The sequence below is a fragment of the Hippoglossus hippoglossus genome, chromosome 3, assembly GCF_009819705.1.
Source record: "Hippoglossus hippoglossus isolate fHipHip1 chromosome 3, fHipHip1.pri, whole genome shotgun sequence".
NCBI lineage: Eukaryota > Metazoa > Chordata > Actinopteri > Pleuronectiformes > Pleuronectidae > Hippoglossus > Hippoglossus hippoglossus.
The window spans coordinates 11,917,286-11,938,379 of NC_047153.1; the positions used below are offsets into that span (position 1 = coordinate 11,917,286).

Genomic DNA, 21,094 nt, shown 5'->3' on the forward strand with positions numbered 1-21,094 from the left:
GTATTAAAAACCCTACAATGTGTACCACTGTATGTTAATATGCTTTCAAAAATAATGTCTTGAATAGTTTTTATTTTTCACGAATTAAAAGTCATAGCAGTATTTAGAGTAAGCACACTTTCAGCAGCAATTATCTAACACAAACAGGTTGCTCCAACTTCTGTATGTTCATGTGATACCAGACACACTCCATGATGTGGAGACCAGGGTTGTGTGGGAGCCACACCAGCTGGTGCAGGACTCACTGTTCTCCTTGTCACTGAACATAGTTCTCTATGAACCCGGATGAATGTCCGGGGTGGATGTCATGCTGTAGAATGAATCTGGGACCAATTAGACGACTACCTGATGGTTGTGTATGATAATATGAAACATCTTAAGTTTGTAAATGTCATAAACACACAGTGAGTTCAGTTAGGAATAAAACAATTAGGATTTGAGAGGTCAAAGTCCTCCAGTATGTGCTGTTACAGAACTGTCCTGGTTCTGATACTGACTCATCATTTCATACAACATTATATAGATAATCTCACAATTATAAGGTTTTACTATCTTATCATTTTGACTTCAAAAGTAAAAAATCGGACTTGTATGAAATGTTTATCTTATAATGTTCACAAAATATGTCAAAGTTACACCAAATGCAAGTTTATATAAAATAGTTTTTTTTACATGGTTTGAAAGGAGTCAACACTATTGTGTTTTTAGAGTTGGGAGCCGGTATGTTTACGTGCTGTAGACTGTCACATATAAATCACTGTGAGATATTAATCAGTTGCACTGAGTGTGTATGAGAGCTGAAGACTGACAGTCGATCAGAGGCAGAGTGGTTCACTTTAATAATTTACATCTATATTTATCACACCACAGAGTGTGCACAACAATACAACACTCACAGCAAATACACTGAAGTACTAACACAAGTGTGTCTCACTGAGCATTATGAACCTGTTATCACATCATCAATATATAAATGTGGGAAAGATCTGATAAAAATATGACATCCTTTCACAAAAATATAGAACTTTGTAGGTTTGCAACACAACTTTGAACTGTTAATAAATAACTGTATAGTAACTATTCCATTTCTTTCCTGGGCATGGCATCACATCCCTGAGAAAGATACACCAGGAGTTCATACAGGTTCATCAAAATATAAATAAAGTAATAAATAAAGGAAATGAAAAGTGAAATGAAAAGAATTCTATGGGTGTTGGTGGATATGTTGTTTATACACTGAACATGTTTAGTTTTTCTCTTACTTCTGTGAATCGAACAATATCTTTGGTTTGTTTAGTGCTGAATGTTGATAATTCAAAGTGACAACTGCAAAAAAGTCTCAGTGAACACTTTCTGAAGTGCTGCTTATTATCTAGGAGGTACAGCTTGCACAGATCAGTGAGATCGTCTTGGTTATGTGGGGGAAGAGGCATCTCCTGATCCAGCAGGGGTGAGCGGGGTCATGTGCCAGGGCAGATCAGGGTCGGGCAGGACGATCAGCAGCATCAGCAGTCCCAGTACGAGGCACAGAGGACTGTGGCTCAGCGCCAGCCCCAGTGACTTCCCTACAGGAACACAGTGAAACCAATACAAATGTAGGGCCGTGCAAAATAGGAGCTCTGCGGATTATCTGTCTTTGTGTATTATCACAAAAAACACATGGAAATACATTTATTTGACTCCACTCTGAGTTCATTTGAAAATAAACACTGTCAAAGCATCTAGAAAGACATTCCAGTATAAATGTTTCATTCAATCAAACAATAAATAGAATAATACTCAGATGAAATTAACAATTCGTTTCTTTTTATTAATAAATTTATGTGCAATGTAGAATTTTCCCAATTGCTCTCAAGAAGTACTTCAAAATAAATGTCTTACAAATTCCACAACTTAAACTCAGTCTGATATGTAATCATGAGGTAAATTATTATAAAAAGGTTTATGTCCCAGTTCTACACTTCATACTATAATGCTCTCACCAAGGTTTGTGTATGAACTTTTCAATGAGTAAACATTCTTCAGAATAATCTGCTATGATAAAAATATTTTTTTTAATACATTTTTAACATATATGCTAAAAGATGTCTATGTACATTCTGAATTTGCTTTATTTTTAATTTCGGAGTATGCTGCTGCTACACAGAGAAAATACATGAGCTACTTACAGCTGAGCAAAAATAAATCGAATTGCAGATGTTTGTGAGACAGCTCCAGGATCATCTCAGACATGAAAACAAAAAATCTATTATTACATCTTTAGAAAAATACATTTTGGGATTTTATTTGCTCAGCTCAGTATCTGTCACAGTGCATCTTGTATGATTTCCCTTTGAGCAAATATTAACTACTTTATGTCTTGTAAACTAACTAAAAACACTATAATATGAATATTGGTATATAATAAACTGTCATGTATAGTATTAGTATGGAATTGGGACAAAATGTTGGTCAGAGCTTTACTTTTGAAAGAAGTATTAAGTCTCTGATCAGTCGATATAGAATTCATAACGAGAGTCTCAAATCTTTCAGCGTTTTACCTCTGAAGTTTATAGGCCTGTTCTCCCATGGCGTCAGCGCCATGGCGAGGGCAGTCCGCTGAACGTCTGACAGAGCGGAGAACTGCTCCGGAGTCACTGCAGCCGCCTGCTCATAGGAGAACATGCTGATCTGGATGTGGTTTAACGCCACCTTGAGGAAATGACAAAACAGACAGGCAGGCACATCAGGACTTGTTCTAAAGTCTAAAAAAACAAAAGGATTTCATTTCTTCATTTCCAAAGTTCATTTCCAAAGTTTATAAATATAAAGGGCACATTCTAGGGTAAAGAAAACAACAATTTGTACACTTTAGATGAAACACACAGGTAAAAACATCAATAGGATTATTTTACATTCAAATTTCTGCCAATAGATCCCTTTCCCCTAAATCTTACACACTGGACCTTTAAATTTAACTTGGCTGAAACCTGATTATTGAACCAACGTGAACATCGATCAGGATAACTGGGACTATAGAAAAGAAAAATCAATAAAACGCTGAAATCGTCCTGAATCAAAAAGAGCTCATGCTGTGAATATTGTTTTATTAAATGTTGACTTACACTGAACCGTACAGTCGATATCATTGAGATAGCCAAGGGCGTAATTCCTTCGATTTGCTCTTTCACCAAAGCCGACATGGCAAAGTCTGGGAGACCAGCTGCAAGAAGTGGGAAATGTTTTAAAGAAATGTAATGTAATGTAATGCAATAAACATTTGGTGATTTGAATTTCAGGTTGTGAGCCCGCACTTCACGAGGCGAAGACAGTGAAGGAACCAAACCTGCCAGAACTCCGATCTCAATGAAGACGTCAGTTCCCCACGAACTGATGAGTCCAAAAGCAAGACTGTGTGTGAGCAGCCCCACCAGAGCATCGAGCTGCTCCTCTGAGCAGGAGAGCGTCAACTGACCCAGAAAGAGCACCGCTTTACTGCAGCCAGCAGGGAGAGACAGAGCACGAGGAGACAGGAGATTCAAACATTAGGATTTAAACGAAAAGGTGGAACGAAGCATCTTCTGTAGTGTTTTTGTTTTTATTTGCTCACCTGAACTCAACAGCATTGAAAGCTTTGATCTCTGTGTCTTTAGCTCCACACACGATGTGTCCCATGGCCACCAGTGTGCTGGAGTCCAGCTGACTGGGAGTCCGTTTGGTGGAATTCAACACGGTGGTAAAGAGAGCAGCCAACTGGGAGGAAGGAAAAAGAGTTATGACCCAGACATCCAGACTTTTACCACAGGTTCAGTTTATAAGGAACAACCAGCCGAAATTAATACAATGTAACACAACAGCTCTGAAAAAAGTGTTTGAGAGAAAATCTGACAAAACTTTGGGGTCATCCCTCTGGGGGAAAATCCTCTAGGTTAGTGTAAGGTGTATTTAATATTTATTTAGTGTCATTGGTCTAAATAGGATGAACAGAAAATTTTACTCTGTCGTTTTCTTGTGGAACATCCACTGTTTACGATCATAATACTTTTACTTCATTTGAATCAAAGACTGTAAATGAAGATGGACGACATGATGCCTCCTCAAAGGTGAAGCCAAAGTGTCTTGATCGATTGACTGTTGTTATAAAAACAGGGTGACACGTCATGATTGACATCTGACACTGACTGTGTGGTGGTCATGGAATAATATAAGTTTTACACAGAGTCCTCGGAAAGTGCAGAGGATAATATTAAACATTGTAAAGTAAAAAATATTAAAAAGTAAGATTTTAGTCTTAACTCAGTTTACATAGTATGAACAATGTTTGATAAGAGCAGTATGATGAGTTTATATAATATCTTAAAGCAGGTACCTGTCTGTTGCTCCAGTCACTGACAGCACCCAGAGCAGCGATGCTCCTCTGCTCAATCAGTCGGAGGCTGCTCAGCTCATCTAACGTCAGCTCTAATGCTAGACCCCCAAGCTGAGAGATCACAGACGGGGAGAAGGACGAGACGGGGCCGTACATCTACATGCACACGCGTGTTATTCCAGAGGGACCCGGCAAAGAGAGAACAGACACACTGTGTTAAGTCCAGAACACAGGAGGGGACACCGGTGAATTAAACATATCTGACAATGAGATGAAGACGACGACAAATGACTCTCACCTGTTTGACCTTCTGGAGCAGCTGCCTGTGTTGGTAGGATGAGAAGAACGGGTCGTGACCCATCAGCTCCAGACAGTTGGAGAAGGCAGATGAAGACATGCTCGTCAGGCTGCTGTCGGTCCAGGCAGCCGGAGTGATGGAGCGCAGAAGCTCACAGGTCGGAACGATTGGAGTCGCTGGTAACAGACACAAATATCTGATCAGAGGAGGCTGCTGACATATGACTATATGTAAAACATTATATAAGATCAACAACTTCTATGAGCAAATTAAAAATGTTTCATTTTATGTATTAATTTTATAAACTTTATTAAAACAAAACAAAAAAAAGTACACATAACGAACCTCTTTATAGATTTTCTATAATTGTTGAGAGAAATTCACTGCATGTTAACAATGCAGTGAATTATTTATAAGGAAAATTAGTAATTAGAAAATCCAGAATGAACATTCACTGCTTCACACAGAGAAAATGAAAAAAAAATTGGTCAAACAGAACAAGCTATTATCAAGTAAAAGTAACAACTACTTCATTCGGTAGTCGACTGTTTGGCCGACAGCCAGTGGTTTTACAGAGCACTGATAATGAACGACTCTTTGGTAGCGATTTTAGGAATCAAATGTGATGCTCACGTGACAGAGGATTTATTCTGAGGAAGCCCAGGAAAAACTGAAGAACAAACTGCTGCTTGTGAAAAAATGCCATCCTCTCATTCTTGATCAAACAACGACTTCCCACAGGCCCGTGTTCCCACCGACGCTGCATCATGAACAGCTTCTCTATATGTCCCAGAGTCATCAACGCCTGAGGGAACACAGACAACAACACACAAACATGTAGAGACACTGACTGGAGATGTGACATATGAGGAACTCATTTATATGCCTGCATTGGCCTCTCCTGCCATGGAATCAAGACACCAATGTGTCTCTATAGATTTCCGGAAGACAAACAAATCTGTTACAGGAGTGAGTTTTTCGAAATCTCTACCTGAGGATCAAACTGTCTTGTCTGAGGAGTATTTATGACGTAAAATACATCAGTCAACTCACCATGGAAATGTCCTGCAGACTGCTGTCAGGCAGGAAGAAGAGGAACCGGTCCACCTGACTGAGAGTTGTCTGGTTCCAGTTATTCACTGGGCTGAGAGGAAACAAGAGAGCGCTTCATCCTCTTTCCTCAGTTTCCTGCTTTTTATCATATGAAACCTCTGTCATATAATGTAGAGATTCATCATCTTTCATCTTCAACTGTGAACTTACTTTTCACACTCTATAGAAGTTTATGAAATTCCATAAACATACATTGAACCCCACTTGACAATACTCTAAAATGAACAATGTTAAGAGGCCAATTTCTTAAGTGAACCTAGTTGTATCTTCTCCCTAAAGAAACTTGGAAATGTAATAACTCAGTTATCATATTAGTAAAATATAAAAGACACAAACCTGACAAAAACATCACCCACAATTAATGTGTTGTATAATAAATTCATTCGTAAGTTTGTTACCCAAAGACAGCAGGTTCTTGCAGGATCCGAGCCACCAGTTCCATCTTGCTCCTGCTGTAGCAGAGTCCCAGGAGGAAATCCAGATTGTCGATGAAGAAGCTGCGGTCCACATGAATGAAAACCTCATCCACCACAAACGGTGCCATGACGCCCAGTGAACGGAACTCCTCCTCAGTGAACACTCCTGTGTACATGCTCTGTGGAGAAACAAATCACATTTATAAATCTTCCTGTTTTCAAACTTAAAATCTTCCTGTGGTCTTTTGGCCTCTTAGTTTTTTAAACATAAGAGTATTCACAGTGTACTGACCATCCTCTGCGCCATTTTGTCCACCAGCAGTTGCTGTTTTTTTCTTGGCAGCAAGAGAAAGTGACGAGGGTCCTGAATAACCATCTGCCTCAGAGCGTCCATCTCAGCTGTAGAAAACTTGTTAATGGTGCTCATGCTGCAAGTAACCACACAAACACACAGGAAAGTAAATAATAAAGACATTATATTGTGAATAAATCTATTCATAATGATAAACTGCTGTTAAACAGGACCTGACCAAACAGATGTTTGGTCGGGTCTTGCCTCTGGACAATGACTTCATAAGTGAGTTCTTTATGAGGCAGAGACGACACAATGTGCTTCACAGACGTACATACAGTCATAAATAAAATAAATAGAGTAAACGAGTTTAACGTACATGTTTTATGTCTGAATGGAGAGAACAGGGCTTCTATCTATTTTTTTCAAACAGTAGGAGGAGGATCTGTTCAAATTGTTGATAGAATTTCTTGCCTGATTTTATTCTGGGCAAACAAAGATGGTTCGAGAGTGAACCTGATCACTCAAACCTCAGCACTCAACAAATGAGAACTTTCATTTTTTAATATCATCAAACATGATTGATGGGCTTCCTGCCATGAAATTACATGTGGTGACTTTTCACATATGTCACATGTGACATATAATTCTTATCGACTCCTAATGAGTTGACCTTTTCCCTGCAATCATTTTGAAGATCATTTTAAATGTTATGTGAAAACACTGACAGTAAAAAAAATGATTCATGCAAACTTGTGACTCACGGCATGGACAGGGCAATCTCAGCTCCGAGGTCTTTGAGCAGCTCAGAGAAGAACTCCAGCTGATACAGCTCGTCGATCACACACGTTTTCTGTCCAGGAGAACAATAACACAAAACAACTGATAGACATAGATATACATACATATAGATATATGTCTCTACGTAGATGTAGATGTAGATATAGATATAGATCACATGCAGTTAAAAGGGCCAGGCCATTTAAGAGGATTGTTGTAGAATTATATTATATATTATACTATTTCAATAAAGTGTTGTAACCCTAACCCTTTGGCCGCGTCTGTCAAAGAAAAGACTCTTGAATAAAGTGTAATAAATTATAGTGAGCTCACCAGTGAGGTGTGCAGAGGACCAGGCTGCTGCCTGAGGAAGAGGAGGATTCTTATCACCGCAGAAGGTGAAGAGTCGGCCTGAAAAAGTTTCTTTAGGACTTTACAGCTCACACCTTGACCCAGTGTTCCCAGACTCCTGCTCACATATAATACAAACCACCAACACAATTAAAAGAGACTGAGAAAAGGAAATAATCTGCAGAGAAATTATCACATTAATCACAGGAATGAAGTTACTTACAGAAAGTGTTGGAGGATTAGGTTTGGTTTAGTATCAAGTGCCTCTCTGAAAATAGCTATAGCCTGGAGGAGATAACAGACATATGTTGTGTTACCTAGTTGTTGTAACATGACATTTTGTGCACTTTGTGAGCCAAGCACAATCTGATATTAGCACAGTTTTTGTCAGTGTTGTTTGTTTTCACAGGCAGGTCCATTCACAGTGTCGGTGGTGATGACGTCTTTGCTTTTGCTTCTCCACTAAATAATTAAGCTGCTAATCAAGATACTGTCATAAACACTTACTCATGACAAGCAGAGGAAGTACAAAGAGACCATAACAGAAAGTAAAAGTCAAGGTTGGAGGCTTTCGTCTGTTCAAACACTGAAAGCAAATGTTTGTGAAACAGAGATTTTATGGCTAATGGGGCACAATATTTGCATGTATTTAGCTTTATGTATTTATCTGTATATATAAGCTTTTTCTTTTTTGTAAACACGCAAAATGTAAGTGAGTTCTATAGATAAATCTAACACATGTATATTTCTGCATTAAATATATCATCATGTTTTAGGATCTATTTCCACTTTTTTAACTTATGAACCTCTAATATTTAGAGGCACAAAGCAATAAAGAACAAAAACAACTTGGCATTTCCTTGTTATTGCGATGTGTTACCTGCTGTGTGTTAAAGGGTTTCGTGGTTATATTGGCGATGTTGTTCACAAGCAGACGAGTCCTGGGCAGGACACTGAGCAGAGGCGTGCAGTTGAGCAAAGGCTCCACATCATCCAACCACGTGACAACCTCTGGAAACCCCTGGTTAGAAGTACCAGAACACATAAGATAACATAAGATAACAATAAATCATAACTCTTTAGGTTTTTGAGTAAAAACATCACGATTAAATAGGAAATCTACCAAGACTAAGTGAAACGTTTTATAGTCTCATTTGAATTAAACCCAGTGATTGAAATGAGTGATAAGATATTAAATTCTTAATGATATCATATTGTTTCTTAGATGCTATTCAACTCAAGTCAGTGTTGATTTTTGTCTTTTTCTTTAACTAACATCATCAAACTTTCAAAATTCAAAATCCTTGAAATCAATATGAATGCGTCTCCCCACTCTCGGATGTACCCATAGGTTGGTGGAGATAGAATTGGCCACCGGCGGGCTGAGGCCTGGTGTTTGCTGGGCCATGGCGGGCAGGGAAGACAGCAGCATGTCGGAGGTAAGGGTCAAAAAGGTCTCTGTCTTCACTCCCACGATGAGGGAGCCGAGCTTCTGCAGCTGACCAGGAGCGGTCATCTGTGCAGAGAGGAGAACGGAGTAAGAGTCGGGGCATAAACCAATGCAGAGTGAATACACTCATGTTGTGAGGTGTTTTTAAAATAACTCACTGCGGTAATCGAAGTCAGTTTGTCTACAATTACGGAAGCCTGAAAAACAAACGCAAATAAATAACTGGAATTACTGCTACCAGTACAGTTTCAGTCAGTTTCATACATTTTTTCCAGACACATATGAGGTCGTCGTGACCTTTCAGCTCTGAGATGTAATTGGTTAATCTGTGAGTTGTAGTGACAACTGGTCAGAATTTGCTAAAGGCAGATTTTAAGATATCAGCAAAAACATGTTTTGTGAAGCCACCATGACCTTGACCTTCGACCACCAAAATCATATCAGTTCATCTTAGAGCCCAAGTGAACATCTGAACCCGATTTAAAGAAATTCTGTCAAGGTGTTCCCGAGATATCACATTCAAAAGGCAAACATTTGTTGTGAGAGGTCAAAGTGACCCTTGACACTCATCTGTGAGTCCAACTAATAGTTTGAACCACATTTATAGGGATTGAAGGACGGACAACCCGAAAACATAATCATAATTATGATTTGAGTGATGATTTTAACTGATCATTTCCTGGTATGTCAGATGTACTGTATCTTATTGCTAAAGCTCTGTATCATGGTTATTTTGAGTGATGCTGTCTTTATCGTTACTTAATTTACTGGAATATAAAATAAAGTTCTTTGTCTTTGTCATGATGGTGCAGTCTAACTATCTTGAGGAGGTTAATCCTCTAGAGATTTCTTTTAAAATACAAAAGCAAGACGACAGCTGCGAGGCTGAGGGGGGGAAAGGCTCCGGTTCGGATGAATGCTGATGGTGAAGTAAAGATCAGGTCTTTGCTCAGGAGCCACCTCACCTCAGGGGCCCTGTGCTGAGGACCCACTGCCTGTCAGCTGCTCCTCCGGAGCTACTGGCTCCACCAGCTGCTAGAAGACCCGACTATGTGTAACAAATAAGGGTCTGTGTTGTGACAGGGACTGAGGAAACCCCCACTCTCTGATACCTGATGTTCACTTTATACAAAAGAGTCTATAGATGATGCTTGTGCCTGCTAATTCCTACATCTTTCACTATACATTACAGGTGGGGCACGCTGCTCTACCTGTGCAGGGCTGAATGAGGTAGAGCTGAGAGCAGGGAGAACAGCTCCCAGCTGTGGTGGAGTGAGACCCTGCAGGAAAGTCACACCCAACAAGGGCATGAGGTGGGCGACCTCTGCCAGTCGATCTGCGCTGAGCGAGGAGGGGACATTAAATTCTGTGCTGCTCAGCAACAAACTGGAAATCTGCAGAGACAGAATATATACGTTTAATATTATAATACTGAATATCATAAATACAGCTCAATTGCAACTGTCAGTTCGTACCAGATGGTTGGGTAGACTGAGTCCCTCACGTGTGCAGTTCATGACAAAGTGCTGGATGACACCGAAGGCCTCAGTGCCTCTGTACAGCAGCAGGTCTTCTGGGTCTGCCAGGCATGACAGTTTACCCAGCCTAAAAAATACACACACTGTTTTAACATCACACAGCTGGGAGCAGACGTCTCCTCTCAGGAAGTGACACAGACATTATTTAAAACACATATGTTGATTCTGCACAGCCTGCTTGTAGAGGTATCGCCTTAGGATTCAGGAACTGTATTGCACTTAGGACAAATGACTGTGTATCTCTATGACATTTAATTCTTAAAAGGCAAAAGAAAAAGTTGTGTTACCATTACAATAGTTTGTATATTTATATATATTTTCATATTACCAAGTTTCTGCTGGTTCTGTCATTTAAAGGTGTATTTGTTTCAGTTAAAAAAAAATTTGACATCTGACTGTTATCGCTGTGTGTTATAATTCTCCTTATGGTTATTTACCCTTAAAATGTTTAATAATTTTCTTATTTGAACATTAAAACCTTTAACAGTACAGCCCATGGACACTTTTCTTGTTGAAGATGGTCAAGAGTCTAATTTATTAACACAAATACTGAATATAACATGTAATTCAATAGCCCTCTCTGAAATGTCTACAGTGCTACTGACCTGCAGGCAAACAGTGAGTGGTGACAACGGTCAAAATTACTTTACATGCTAAACTAAACATTAAAGTGTTTATATCCTTCTGATCTAATGTCAAATACAACACTTTATGTGAATAGAAAGAGTGGATTCTTTGTGAACCTGATAAAATCCTGAGCTGTCAGGTTCCTGTAGCTGCTGACGAGGCTCTGAGCGATGAACTCCTGCTTCAGAGCAGTGAGGTGGCTTTCCTGCAACACATCCAGCCCGTCCACCAGCTGTGGATAAACATCACACACACACGTTTGCCATTAAATACTTTTTAAAGAATCTATATAACATCCACAGGTTTTGGGAAATAAACGTATTTACCTTTTTGTCATGGGTTAAATGAATCAATTAATGCTGCTCTCATGTCTGTGTGTGAAATATGAAGCAATCATCACAGCGAGTTAGCTTAGGCATTAGGACAGGAAACAGGAGGAAGCAGCAGAAATGTGGTCAGTGGTGATAAAATCCAAAATCTACCAACTCAATAAAGCTACCTCATAGTTTTTTTTTTTCAAAAATGTAAAAACATAACTTGTTTTGCTGAATGTTTTCACCCAGATAAACTAATTGGCTGTAGCTTCATATTCACTGGACAGACATGAGAGTGGTATCAACCTTCTCATTGAACTCTTTGTAAGCGATTAAAGTATTTACAAACACACCAAACTACTCCTTTAAACCCATCTTTCAAACTCCTCTATGAGTGAAAGGTCAGAGACCATCTATTTTCTGGTCATTGATAATTCATGTCCTCATCTTTACTTATTGAACATCAGCTTATGAGGAGACATGTTGGTGGTGACAGAGAAAGAAGAGGTTGTGCGTCTGTGCTTTCTTTTCACCGGTCTGTGACGTGGAGCTCGGCCGGTGCCCCGAGGCTAATCGAACTTTAGCAGTCCAGGTTTCTCGGGTTTCGCGGCCGGGTGTCAGGGCTCAGAGGTGCGGTTACCTGAGCAGATGAGAGGTGTTGGAAGTTGCGGAAGGGCAGGTAGGCGATCAGGTTTCCAGTGTCCCTAATGAGTGACTGATGACCTTTGGTGATTTTGGACGGGGGCATATCTTTGCTGTACCACAGGCCAAATGCTTCCCGCTGGTCCAGAGTCATGTGACCCAGGTTACTGTTGATGGCCTGCCTCCTACAAACAAATGTCAAAACATTGTTTTCACTCACGTTATTTACTGAAACTGTTGTTCTGTATCACTTTTATGTAATATTTATATACTACATAGTACTATATGTAGTCACTTAAATATTGACTTCAAGTCATTTAAACATTGTGAGAGGCCTGAAAAACTTAACATTTACTACTGTAAGTCAGGATTTTTGGAACTTTATTTACTTTCTTGTTGAGCAATAGATGAGAAGATTGATACCACTTACATGTCTCATTTTTACATATAAATATCTGAATTAATAAAACTACATTTGTAATTTTGTATTAAATTACAAATATATTATATGAATCAACCAGGAATCAATATGTTTGCTCGTAGCATAAAGACAGGGAAACACTTGCTTCATCTAAAGGTAAATTATTAGTGATTTATATCTATATATACCTGATGTAGTTTAACACATACCTGTCAAACTACAAGATGAAAAAAAAGAGTAAAAACGATATCTTTTAATATATTTTTGGATAGAGCCAAATTACCTACTGTATTTCATCCTCAAATATTTTTTTGTATTGATTTCAATTGTAGTTCAATTGTAACTGTGTTTTGAAAGGTGTAATAGAAATTAAGTGTATTATTGGTAGTATTTCCCTTATTTCCAGTCTTGATGGAAAGGTCCCCTCATGCCTGCTAGCTTCAGCTACATACACCATTGATCCACAACAATAAAGCCACTATCAAACTAAAACAGATGTAATTATTTGCCAGTTAAAGAACTTTTTTTTTCATAATAAATCATGAGGGATTTTTTTTTCCTAATCCTAGTTAAATATGTACGTCTCACTTTCTGGGATTAGTTGGGTAACTAAAAAAAACCAACAGTATTTATGTATAGTATAATTATATTAGATAGTAATGATCAAACAGAACTATAGGTGGGTTTATATACAGCTGTGGTTACTCACAGTCTCAGATTTAAGATGAAATACAGATTTTCTTACTGTTTGTTCTGAGTTTAAAGGCTCATCCTAGTTGAAACAAGATCAACCACACACACACACACACACACACACACACACACACACACACACACACACACACACACACACACACACACACACACACACACACACACACACACACACACACACACACACACACACACACACGAAGCTCTTTCTACACTGAAATCTAGTAAGTGCACTAGTCTCCTTTACTTGCAATCTATAATGCATGTTCCTGGCATCTTGGGGTGAAATGACACATCTCTTGTCACGGAAGCCTGACACCGGACCTGTGGCCAGATGGAAGCCTTATGTATGTCGGAAAGTGATACTGCATGATTGAGCACCAAAACAAATCAGGCTGTTCACTGCAGACTGTACTCAACATGTAATATTCAAGATGTAACACAGAGTCACAGGGCTACAGAGATGTAACACAAGGTTTGACACAGACATGATACTGCGTAGGATGCAACCAGTCATGAGTCAGTCTCAGCTGTTGATCATGATGTTTCAACTCATTCTTAGAGCATCAAATAGCTAATTAAAAACCATTTATTTGACCTTTACTTGAACGTTTTAGTTTGGTTCATGTCCCATACACTAACATGGAGGTGGCTGGGTTCATGACCTTCGCTGCAGCCACCCACCAGGGGGCGATCGGGACATTTTAACTTCACTTTTGGGAGTGGTCATGTCGTCCATCTTCATATAGAGTCTATGATATTGGATCATATAAGCGGACACCATCACTCACACAATCACGTCGTTCTGCAGTGGGGGTAAAGCTTGGATGTCAGCGGGACTGACTGAGGCCAGCAGAGGAGCCAGCTCAGGGAAGAGACTGACATCTCTCTTCACGTGGGTGTGGAGCAGCACTGACATCATGCTGGGCAGGTACTGATCAGGCAGCTGGAAAACAGAGGCAAATATTTTGTGTTAGCAAGAATGAAAAACTGTGGAATCAACAAAGGCTGAACAGAGAGTATGTATGAAACACAGAGCCGGGAAAAGACGGCTAAACGTGGTTAGCATGAAGGTCTGGATGTTAAATGGTGAGTTTCTTCACCTGCAGCGTATCCTTGTTCCTGCTGTAGTACTGAAGGATCAGTCTGACAGTGGTGATGTTAGTCGCACTGAGCACTGACCTCAGGCTGCTCAGCGGCACCCTGAAGTACTCCTGCAACCATTAACACATTAGGGCATTAGTCCAAGTAAACATGAAAAAACATAGACACATACTTTAACTTTATATTAGCAACTTTACATGAGAATTCAGATAATGATCGTCATTGTTACGCCTCCATGCTAGTGACAGCTTCGTGCTGTGCATCCGTTCGTCCCGTTCTTGTGAACATGATATCTCAAGAATATCTTTTGGGGATTTCTTGAAATTCGGTAAAAACATTCAGTTTGACTCAAGGATGAACTGCTTAGATTTTGGTGGCCAAAGGTGAAAGGTTAAGATTGCTGTGACCTCACAAAACACGTTGCCTTGTGAACACCATACATCAGGAACACCTAATCCAGTGAATATCTTCACCGTTTGACCAAATTCACTTTGACTCAAAGATGAACTGATTAGATTTGAATGGTCAAAGGTCACAGTGACTTCTTACAAATCTGAAAAAAAGCCTGTATGTTGACTAAAACTGCAGTGGTTAGTGAATGTGGGTAGTACTAGTCACTTCTAGTTACCTTTATGAAGAAGAAATCTTCTGTCGTCATATCTCTTGCTGTCTGCATCAAGCTGGTTAGCACTGTCTACACACACACGCACACACACACACACAGATTAGTGTAACGGTCAAATCGTGTCAAAACAGTGTTGACTCCACCCAAAACAGTGTTGACTCCACCCAAAAGACGAGATTCATCATGTCAATATCGATGACAGGAGAGTACAAGTAAACCAGCTGTCGGCTGCCTTTACACAGAAGGTCAGCTGCTATACTGTGACACTAATGGTAACTGATATAGATGAATAATTAGATGAACTATGAAGTCAATGAATTGTCCGACGCAGAAACTGATTGAGCCTGTATGAATAAAAGATGAAGGAGAATCTCTCTCTAATTAACCTGCAGAGTCAGTGTCCGAGACAATACCTGAATGATTCTTCATTAGTTCTCATTGAGCAACAGATTCCTGTTTGTTCTCTGAAGAATAAGAAGTAAAATAAAATGGAAAATACATAAAATCCTCCACTTTGACCAACTAAAACAATAAACCTGCTACTCAGAGATTATTATGATAGTACTGCCATTGAAGAGTATAAATTAGTGGATAACTAAATACTTTTACCCAAGTACTTTACTTAATCACAAGTTTGAGGCTTTTGTAGTTTATTTAGTAGTATTTAATGTAGTTAAGATTACCAGCTACAGCAATATGTGATTCTTAAGTAAAGGTATATTGCAGAATGGCCCATTTCAGTATATATGTATTATAGTTTTGATAGTTATAGTATAGCATATTTTGATGTTAATACTTGCAGAGGGTTAGGGTATTTCTACACAGTTGTACTTGTACATGTACAATTTTTCTGACCCATGAGTACTTCTATAGTTATAGCACATTTCACTGCAGGACTTTTTTCGATATGTCAGTATTGCTACTGTTGTGTCAGACTGTGAAAACTTCTTTGATTACGAATATCAACTAATTTTAACTGCACAATAAAACAATAGTTACCCCGAAGCACTGCAGCACGACTCTCTTTTTTCCAAAGTCTTTTTCCCTCTCCAGGTAGCGCCCCACAGACTCTAACACGTTGAGTCTAATGTTTTTGATGACGTGCAGCGAGGTGTTCTGCACTTCCTCCAGGGCCAACAGGAACACCACCGTGGTGCTGACTGCCTGCTCCAGCACTGCAGCCACAGGTGGAGTCAGCAGATCCTCCACCCTGGGCCTCAGACTCTCCACCCAGCAGCGCAACATCATCTGCAGGGCCATACTCTGACTGGCCCCGGGCCGACAGGCGGAGGTGAAGTCAGCCGAGCAGTTCCAGTTGAACTGCCTCACCAGTTTTCTGGCCAGGCAAGAATCAGATTGTGCAGTGGTGCTGAGGTTGGTGGCGTTGGTGGTGGCGTTGGTGGTGGTGGCAGTGGTGTAGTTGGTGTAGGTGGTGCACATGCTGCTCACCCACATACTGGACGGCTCCTGGGACAGCAAGAGGAGGAGATCGGAGTTTGGGCAGACAGAGGAGACAAAATTTGTCTGGTCATGTTCCCAGCAGAGAGTTAGCAGCGACACATCTGGAAGAGCCACGCTCCAGCTGGAGTACAGGCACTGCTCGGCAGGGTTGAATCCAGCCAGGTCCTCCCCATCATCTCCATCACCTCCAGGAGAAACCCCTGAATCTGTGCGGTTGGCACAGTGCTGTATTAGCCAGGTGTTGTCCTGATTGGTCAGCAGGTTGTGGAGGATGGTTTGGTTGGCGCAGACTATGGAGGTGAAGTTGAGCGGGTCGATCTCGGAGCAGAGAGCGAGCTCGGTCATGTCCACCATGATGGGATACGTCCACTCTGAGTACTTGCACACCTAAAGTACAGATTATTTGAATACAAGATCAGAATACAAATTCTCAAAAATATATAACTCTTAGGAAGTTAACAAAGTATATTTATTTCACTACTCTACTTAAGTATTTTTTTCATCTCTCTGTATTGAAGTAGAATTCTTTTCAGGTACTTTTTTAACTTCTACTCCATTACATATATCAGTAACTATTTGTACTTTCTAGACCACTTTAACAAAGCATTGTGTTACATCATCTGCAGCATTTTTGATTAATATGACAACATATACAGTAAGTACAGTTAATGATGTCGTTGATTGTTTCATTAGGGAATAGGCTACTCTCAGCAAGTACTTTTACTTTTAATACTTTAAGTGTAGTTTAAAGCAAATACTGTCTTATTTTTACTCAAGTAGAAAAGCCAATGCACTTTTTCTTTTACTTGAGTATATTATTCTCTGTTTATTTGTACTTTTACCAAAATAAATGTTTGAGTACTGCTTGTACTGTAGGTGCGACCACATACTGACGAGTACATGTGTAGTACACCTTCCAGCTGTTTTCTACTTTCTTCTATTTGGTTGATCGCTGTTGATTCAATGACATCTTTATCTGTCATGGTTCTGTGACTCCAACATTACTTTTTTGTCACGGTTTCAATATATGCACACGGAATAAATTAATATTTTTTTTGTCTAATAACTTTTGCCTCTACTTTTTTTCAATGTTTCTATGAAATTCAAATGTGGTCATTTCCTTTTGTGCAAACGAGTTGATTGGACGACCCAGAGCCACGTCGTTGAGCTAACACACCCACCTGTGGCGACACCATGTCGTCTATGTCCCTGCACACAGATACCAGCCATTGGTTTTGAGGGTTTTCTAACAGCTTCTCCAACACCGACGCGCTGCAGCAAACGTTCTTCTGAAAAGCCAGCTGGTCATTGTTCCAACAGAGGCCGACCACCGACTCGTCCACCGGCCGCTCGCCCCACGTGTGGTAGTCACACCAGTCTGCGGTGTTCAGTGGCGGGCTCGGCTCGGTGGGTAGAAAACTATGAGAGGTTTCACAGAGACTCTCCAGCCAGTCGTTTTCCGTATTAAGCAGCAAATTGTTGAGAAAAGTCTGGTTTGCGCAAACCTCTTTGATGAAACCATTCCGATCGAGGCTGACACACTGCATCAGGACATCCATGGGAATTTGCGCCACATCGCGCCATTCGGAGTAACGACAAGAATCTAGAATCAGGGAATCCGGGTCAGGGAACGGGGGTGCAGGGGGCGACACTGAGCAGTTGGGCATAAACTGGAAGTTTTCTGGGTGGGAGAACAACATCACGAAGAATCCGGTGTTCCAACAGATGTGCTTGGTCAGTGTGGGGCCGTCCAGGTTCATGCAGAACTCCAGTAAGTGGGGCCCCACAAGGACCGTGGGCTGGTCGAACCACTTCCCGTAGACGCAGAAGTGACTCACCAGGTACCCGGGGTCTGCGGAGGAGTTGGCACAGTACGCATACAGCCAGCTGTTCATCCGGTCCGACAGCAGCTTCCCCATCAGCGGAGCGTCGCTGCACACCCGCCTCACAAACTGCTCGCGCTCGTTGTCGCTGCACAGCGTCACGAGGACGGCGTCCACCACCTCGTTCTCCGACCAGCTGCTGTAGTTACAGGCGAGCTGTCTGAGGTTGGTGGCTTCTCTGGCCACTCGACGAGGCGCAGTCAGAGGGACGGTCAGAGAGGAAGGGGGGGTGGCAGGGGAAGGCCGCACGTCCCCAACACTGCAGTCGGTTGACCTGCTGAGCGGAGAGGCCAGTTCTCGGATGACATAGCACATGTTGCTCCACACCTGCTGCATCTGGTGGACGCTGAGGGAGTTCAGCGCCTGGCAGAAGGCGAGCACTGACATAGAGGATCTCGACCCTGCGAGGATGTCAGCACACAGCGTGTCGTTGAGCCGTGCCAAGTTGTGGCGATCGCACTCGAGAAGGATGTCGTGGCCGTCGCCTGCCGCCTCTGAGACGCTGCGCTGGAAGAGGATGCTGGGAGGGCTCTGGCACTCGGGCCCCGGGTATGTGCACGGAGGCTGTTGTGGGGCCAAGAAGATTTCCAGGAGGATGTCAACGATGGAGTTACTGAAGGACCAGCTCACGTTGTGGTTTATCCCCCTAAACAAAGAATATATCAGGGATGACACCGATTTAGTGAGAGCTACACTGGCTGAGATATGGAGGGAAACTTCTAATTGTCTCGGGGACTTTTCCTCCATTCTGTATTCACAAGTCAGTTTTTTTCTACAATACATGTCCTCAATCTTAATCCAGGGTTTCTGCCTAACCCTAAAACCATACTGAAAGCCATATGAGACCTATGTGAAGTACCACAGATAAGAGGGAATATCAGATTCCCAGAATGACTTACACTTTCCCCAAATCAGAGATAGAGGTCTCTTTTTTTCCCAACATGTTTCTCTATTGTTGATTCAGTGATTCAACATGAAGATTTTCCTGTCTGTCCAGAACGGGGACTTTATCTTTTCAGAAACAGCAGCAGGGAAGTGAACTGCACCTTCTATGACCTTATGTTCATGCACAACACAAAAGGGGACCCAGTCTTAAAATCATTGCTCCACAGTATTAATTGTGGTCGAAAGTTCCACAGTGGAGCTTCAATAAGGAAAAGGGGCTTATTTGAATTTAAAGAATGCCTCACCACATGATGAGCTGCTTGAGATCTCCTGCAAAACAAGTGGGAAAACTATTTATTCGGCAGAGAGAATTTGTAATAAACTGTGCATTATAAAAAAAAAAAATACATCTCAATATTCAAATTCTTTTAAAGGATAAGGTTTTACCTTGCTGACAGGTCTCGTCTCTGTCTAAAGACGGAACGCTGATTCCAAACTGTAAAGCTATCTTGATGTAGTCCATTGGTTCTTGGAGCAACGTTGCCATTAACCTCAGGACGTTTGTCACGGCTGCGTCCACGAGGCCGCTCGCCGCACCCATGAAATTCCCAGAGAGGGGGACACTCAGTATGTTTATTAAGGTTTGCTGAAAACCAGTGAACGCTGTGGCCACCGACTCCCCCATCCCGAGGTAGGCCCTGGAGAAGCTGGACGACTGTGTGTCGCGGCTCAGAGGAGAGCATGTCTGGGACCTCAGAGACGACACAAACGCCAGCAGGGGCCTTCCCAGCTTCAGAGTCACCGCCTTGGTCAGCTCTGCCTCCAGGCCGCAGTCCTGCCTCCCTGACATGATGCACACTAAGATTCTGGGCAGGTCGTCTGTGAACCTGTCTCTCAGCAGAGGTTGGAAGAGAGCGTACAGGTTACTCAGCACACTGTAATATGCATCTAAGGAGAAACCCTCCTCTCCTGCAGTGAAGCTGCGCGTCTGTTCGTTGTCATTGGACAAAGAGTGGATCTGATTGATGACTTTCTGGATGTCTTCCTCTAATGTGGTGAGCTCCTTTGGAATCCGCCCTCTCTGTCTTTGTAGAACTCTGGGCTGCAGTGAGGACACATCACATATGATCCCTGTAGAAAACAGGAAATATTTGTTTCTGTTGACCCACAGATACAAGTCTTACTACTCTTTGATCACAGCAAATACAACATGTCAAAGATTGTGTGACATCTCATACTTCTCATACTAGTTATTGTTTAGTTATTACTTTCACAGTTAAGATGAGTTTACCTCTGTTGAATGTTCTCTGAATGTTGTTTGTGTCTGATACTTTTATTCAAATGAGGTTCTAACGGATAAAAAAGTTATTTGCAGTGAATCTTCATCTTATTTTTTGTATTTAATCTTTACTTATATAAAGAACAATCATGATTCCTCTTGCACTCAGGCTTAACAAGACAATAAAAGTTAAGTTATCTGTATTTATATCACAGGTCATACAATAATGATAATAATTTGTTGAACGTTTTTATTCAATATATTGTTTTTATTGGACAATGCATTCCTGGGCGATTTTAATCAAGGATAAATTAGGGCAATACAACAATATCAATAATTATTGCAATAGAATCTTCATCAATAGCAACATAACAAAAGTCTAATATATATCAATATATCACTTGTGCATTGTACAAGCACATGTATCACACACAATTGATTCACCTCATAAAGAAAAGTTTAAAAACATAACCTTTACTCAGAAGCAAAAACCCTAAAAGAAATGATAAAGTGACGTATATCATAATAATGATATATAACGATAATGATCTGA

General features: G+C 40.9%; 1 protein-coding gene across 3 annotated transcripts; it reads right to left on the reverse strand.

Annotated features, from left to right (window-relative positions):
* Nucleotides 1–826: 826 nt before the first annotated feature.
* strc1 (stereocilin 1) lies at nt 827–20,780 on the reverse strand. 3 transcript variants are annotated; one of them, XR_004613458.1, is made up of 29 exons: nt 19,710–20,780; nt 19,568–19,592; nt 17,676–19,023; nt 16,033–16,881; nt 15,037–15,102; nt 14,408–14,518; nt 14,096–14,250; nt 12,168–12,354; nt 11,330–11,445; nt 10,524–10,653; nt 10,260–10,442; nt 9,207–9,245; nt 8,944–9,114; nt 8,479–8,619; nt 7,822–7,883; nt 7,581–7,716; nt 7,232–7,320; nt 6,468–6,603; nt 6,158–6,354; nt 5,700–5,790; nt 5,280–5,451; nt 4,647–4,822; nt 4,349–4,504; nt 3,590–3,732; nt 3,326–3,474; nt 3,105–3,202; nt 2,541–2,691; nt 2,169–2,229; nt 1,433–1,565 (listed from the first exon to the last, which is right to left on the reverse strand). XR_004613458.1 is itself a non-coding variant. In XM_034581410.1 (28 exons), the coding sequence occupies exons 1-28, from the start codon at nt 20,110–20,112 to the stop codon at nt 1,414–1,416; spliced, it is 5,832 nt and encodes a 1,943-aa protein (XP_034437301.1). In that variant the 5' UTR covers nt 20,113–20,780; the 3' UTR covers nt 827–1,413. The 3 variants fall into 3 exon arrangements, 2 of the variants coding, with proteins under 2 accessions (XP_034437301.1, XP_034437302.1); XM_034581410.1 differs by lacking the exon at nt 2,169–2,229 and having other exon boundaries at nt 827–1,565; XM_034581411.1 differs by lacking the exons at nt 1,433–1,565; nt 2,169–2,229; nt 2,541–2,691; ... (1 more) ...; nt 3,326–3,474; nt 3,590–3,732 and having other exon boundaries at nt 4,447–4,559; nt 4,592–4,822.
* Nucleotides 20,781–21,094: the final 314 nt, after the last annotated feature.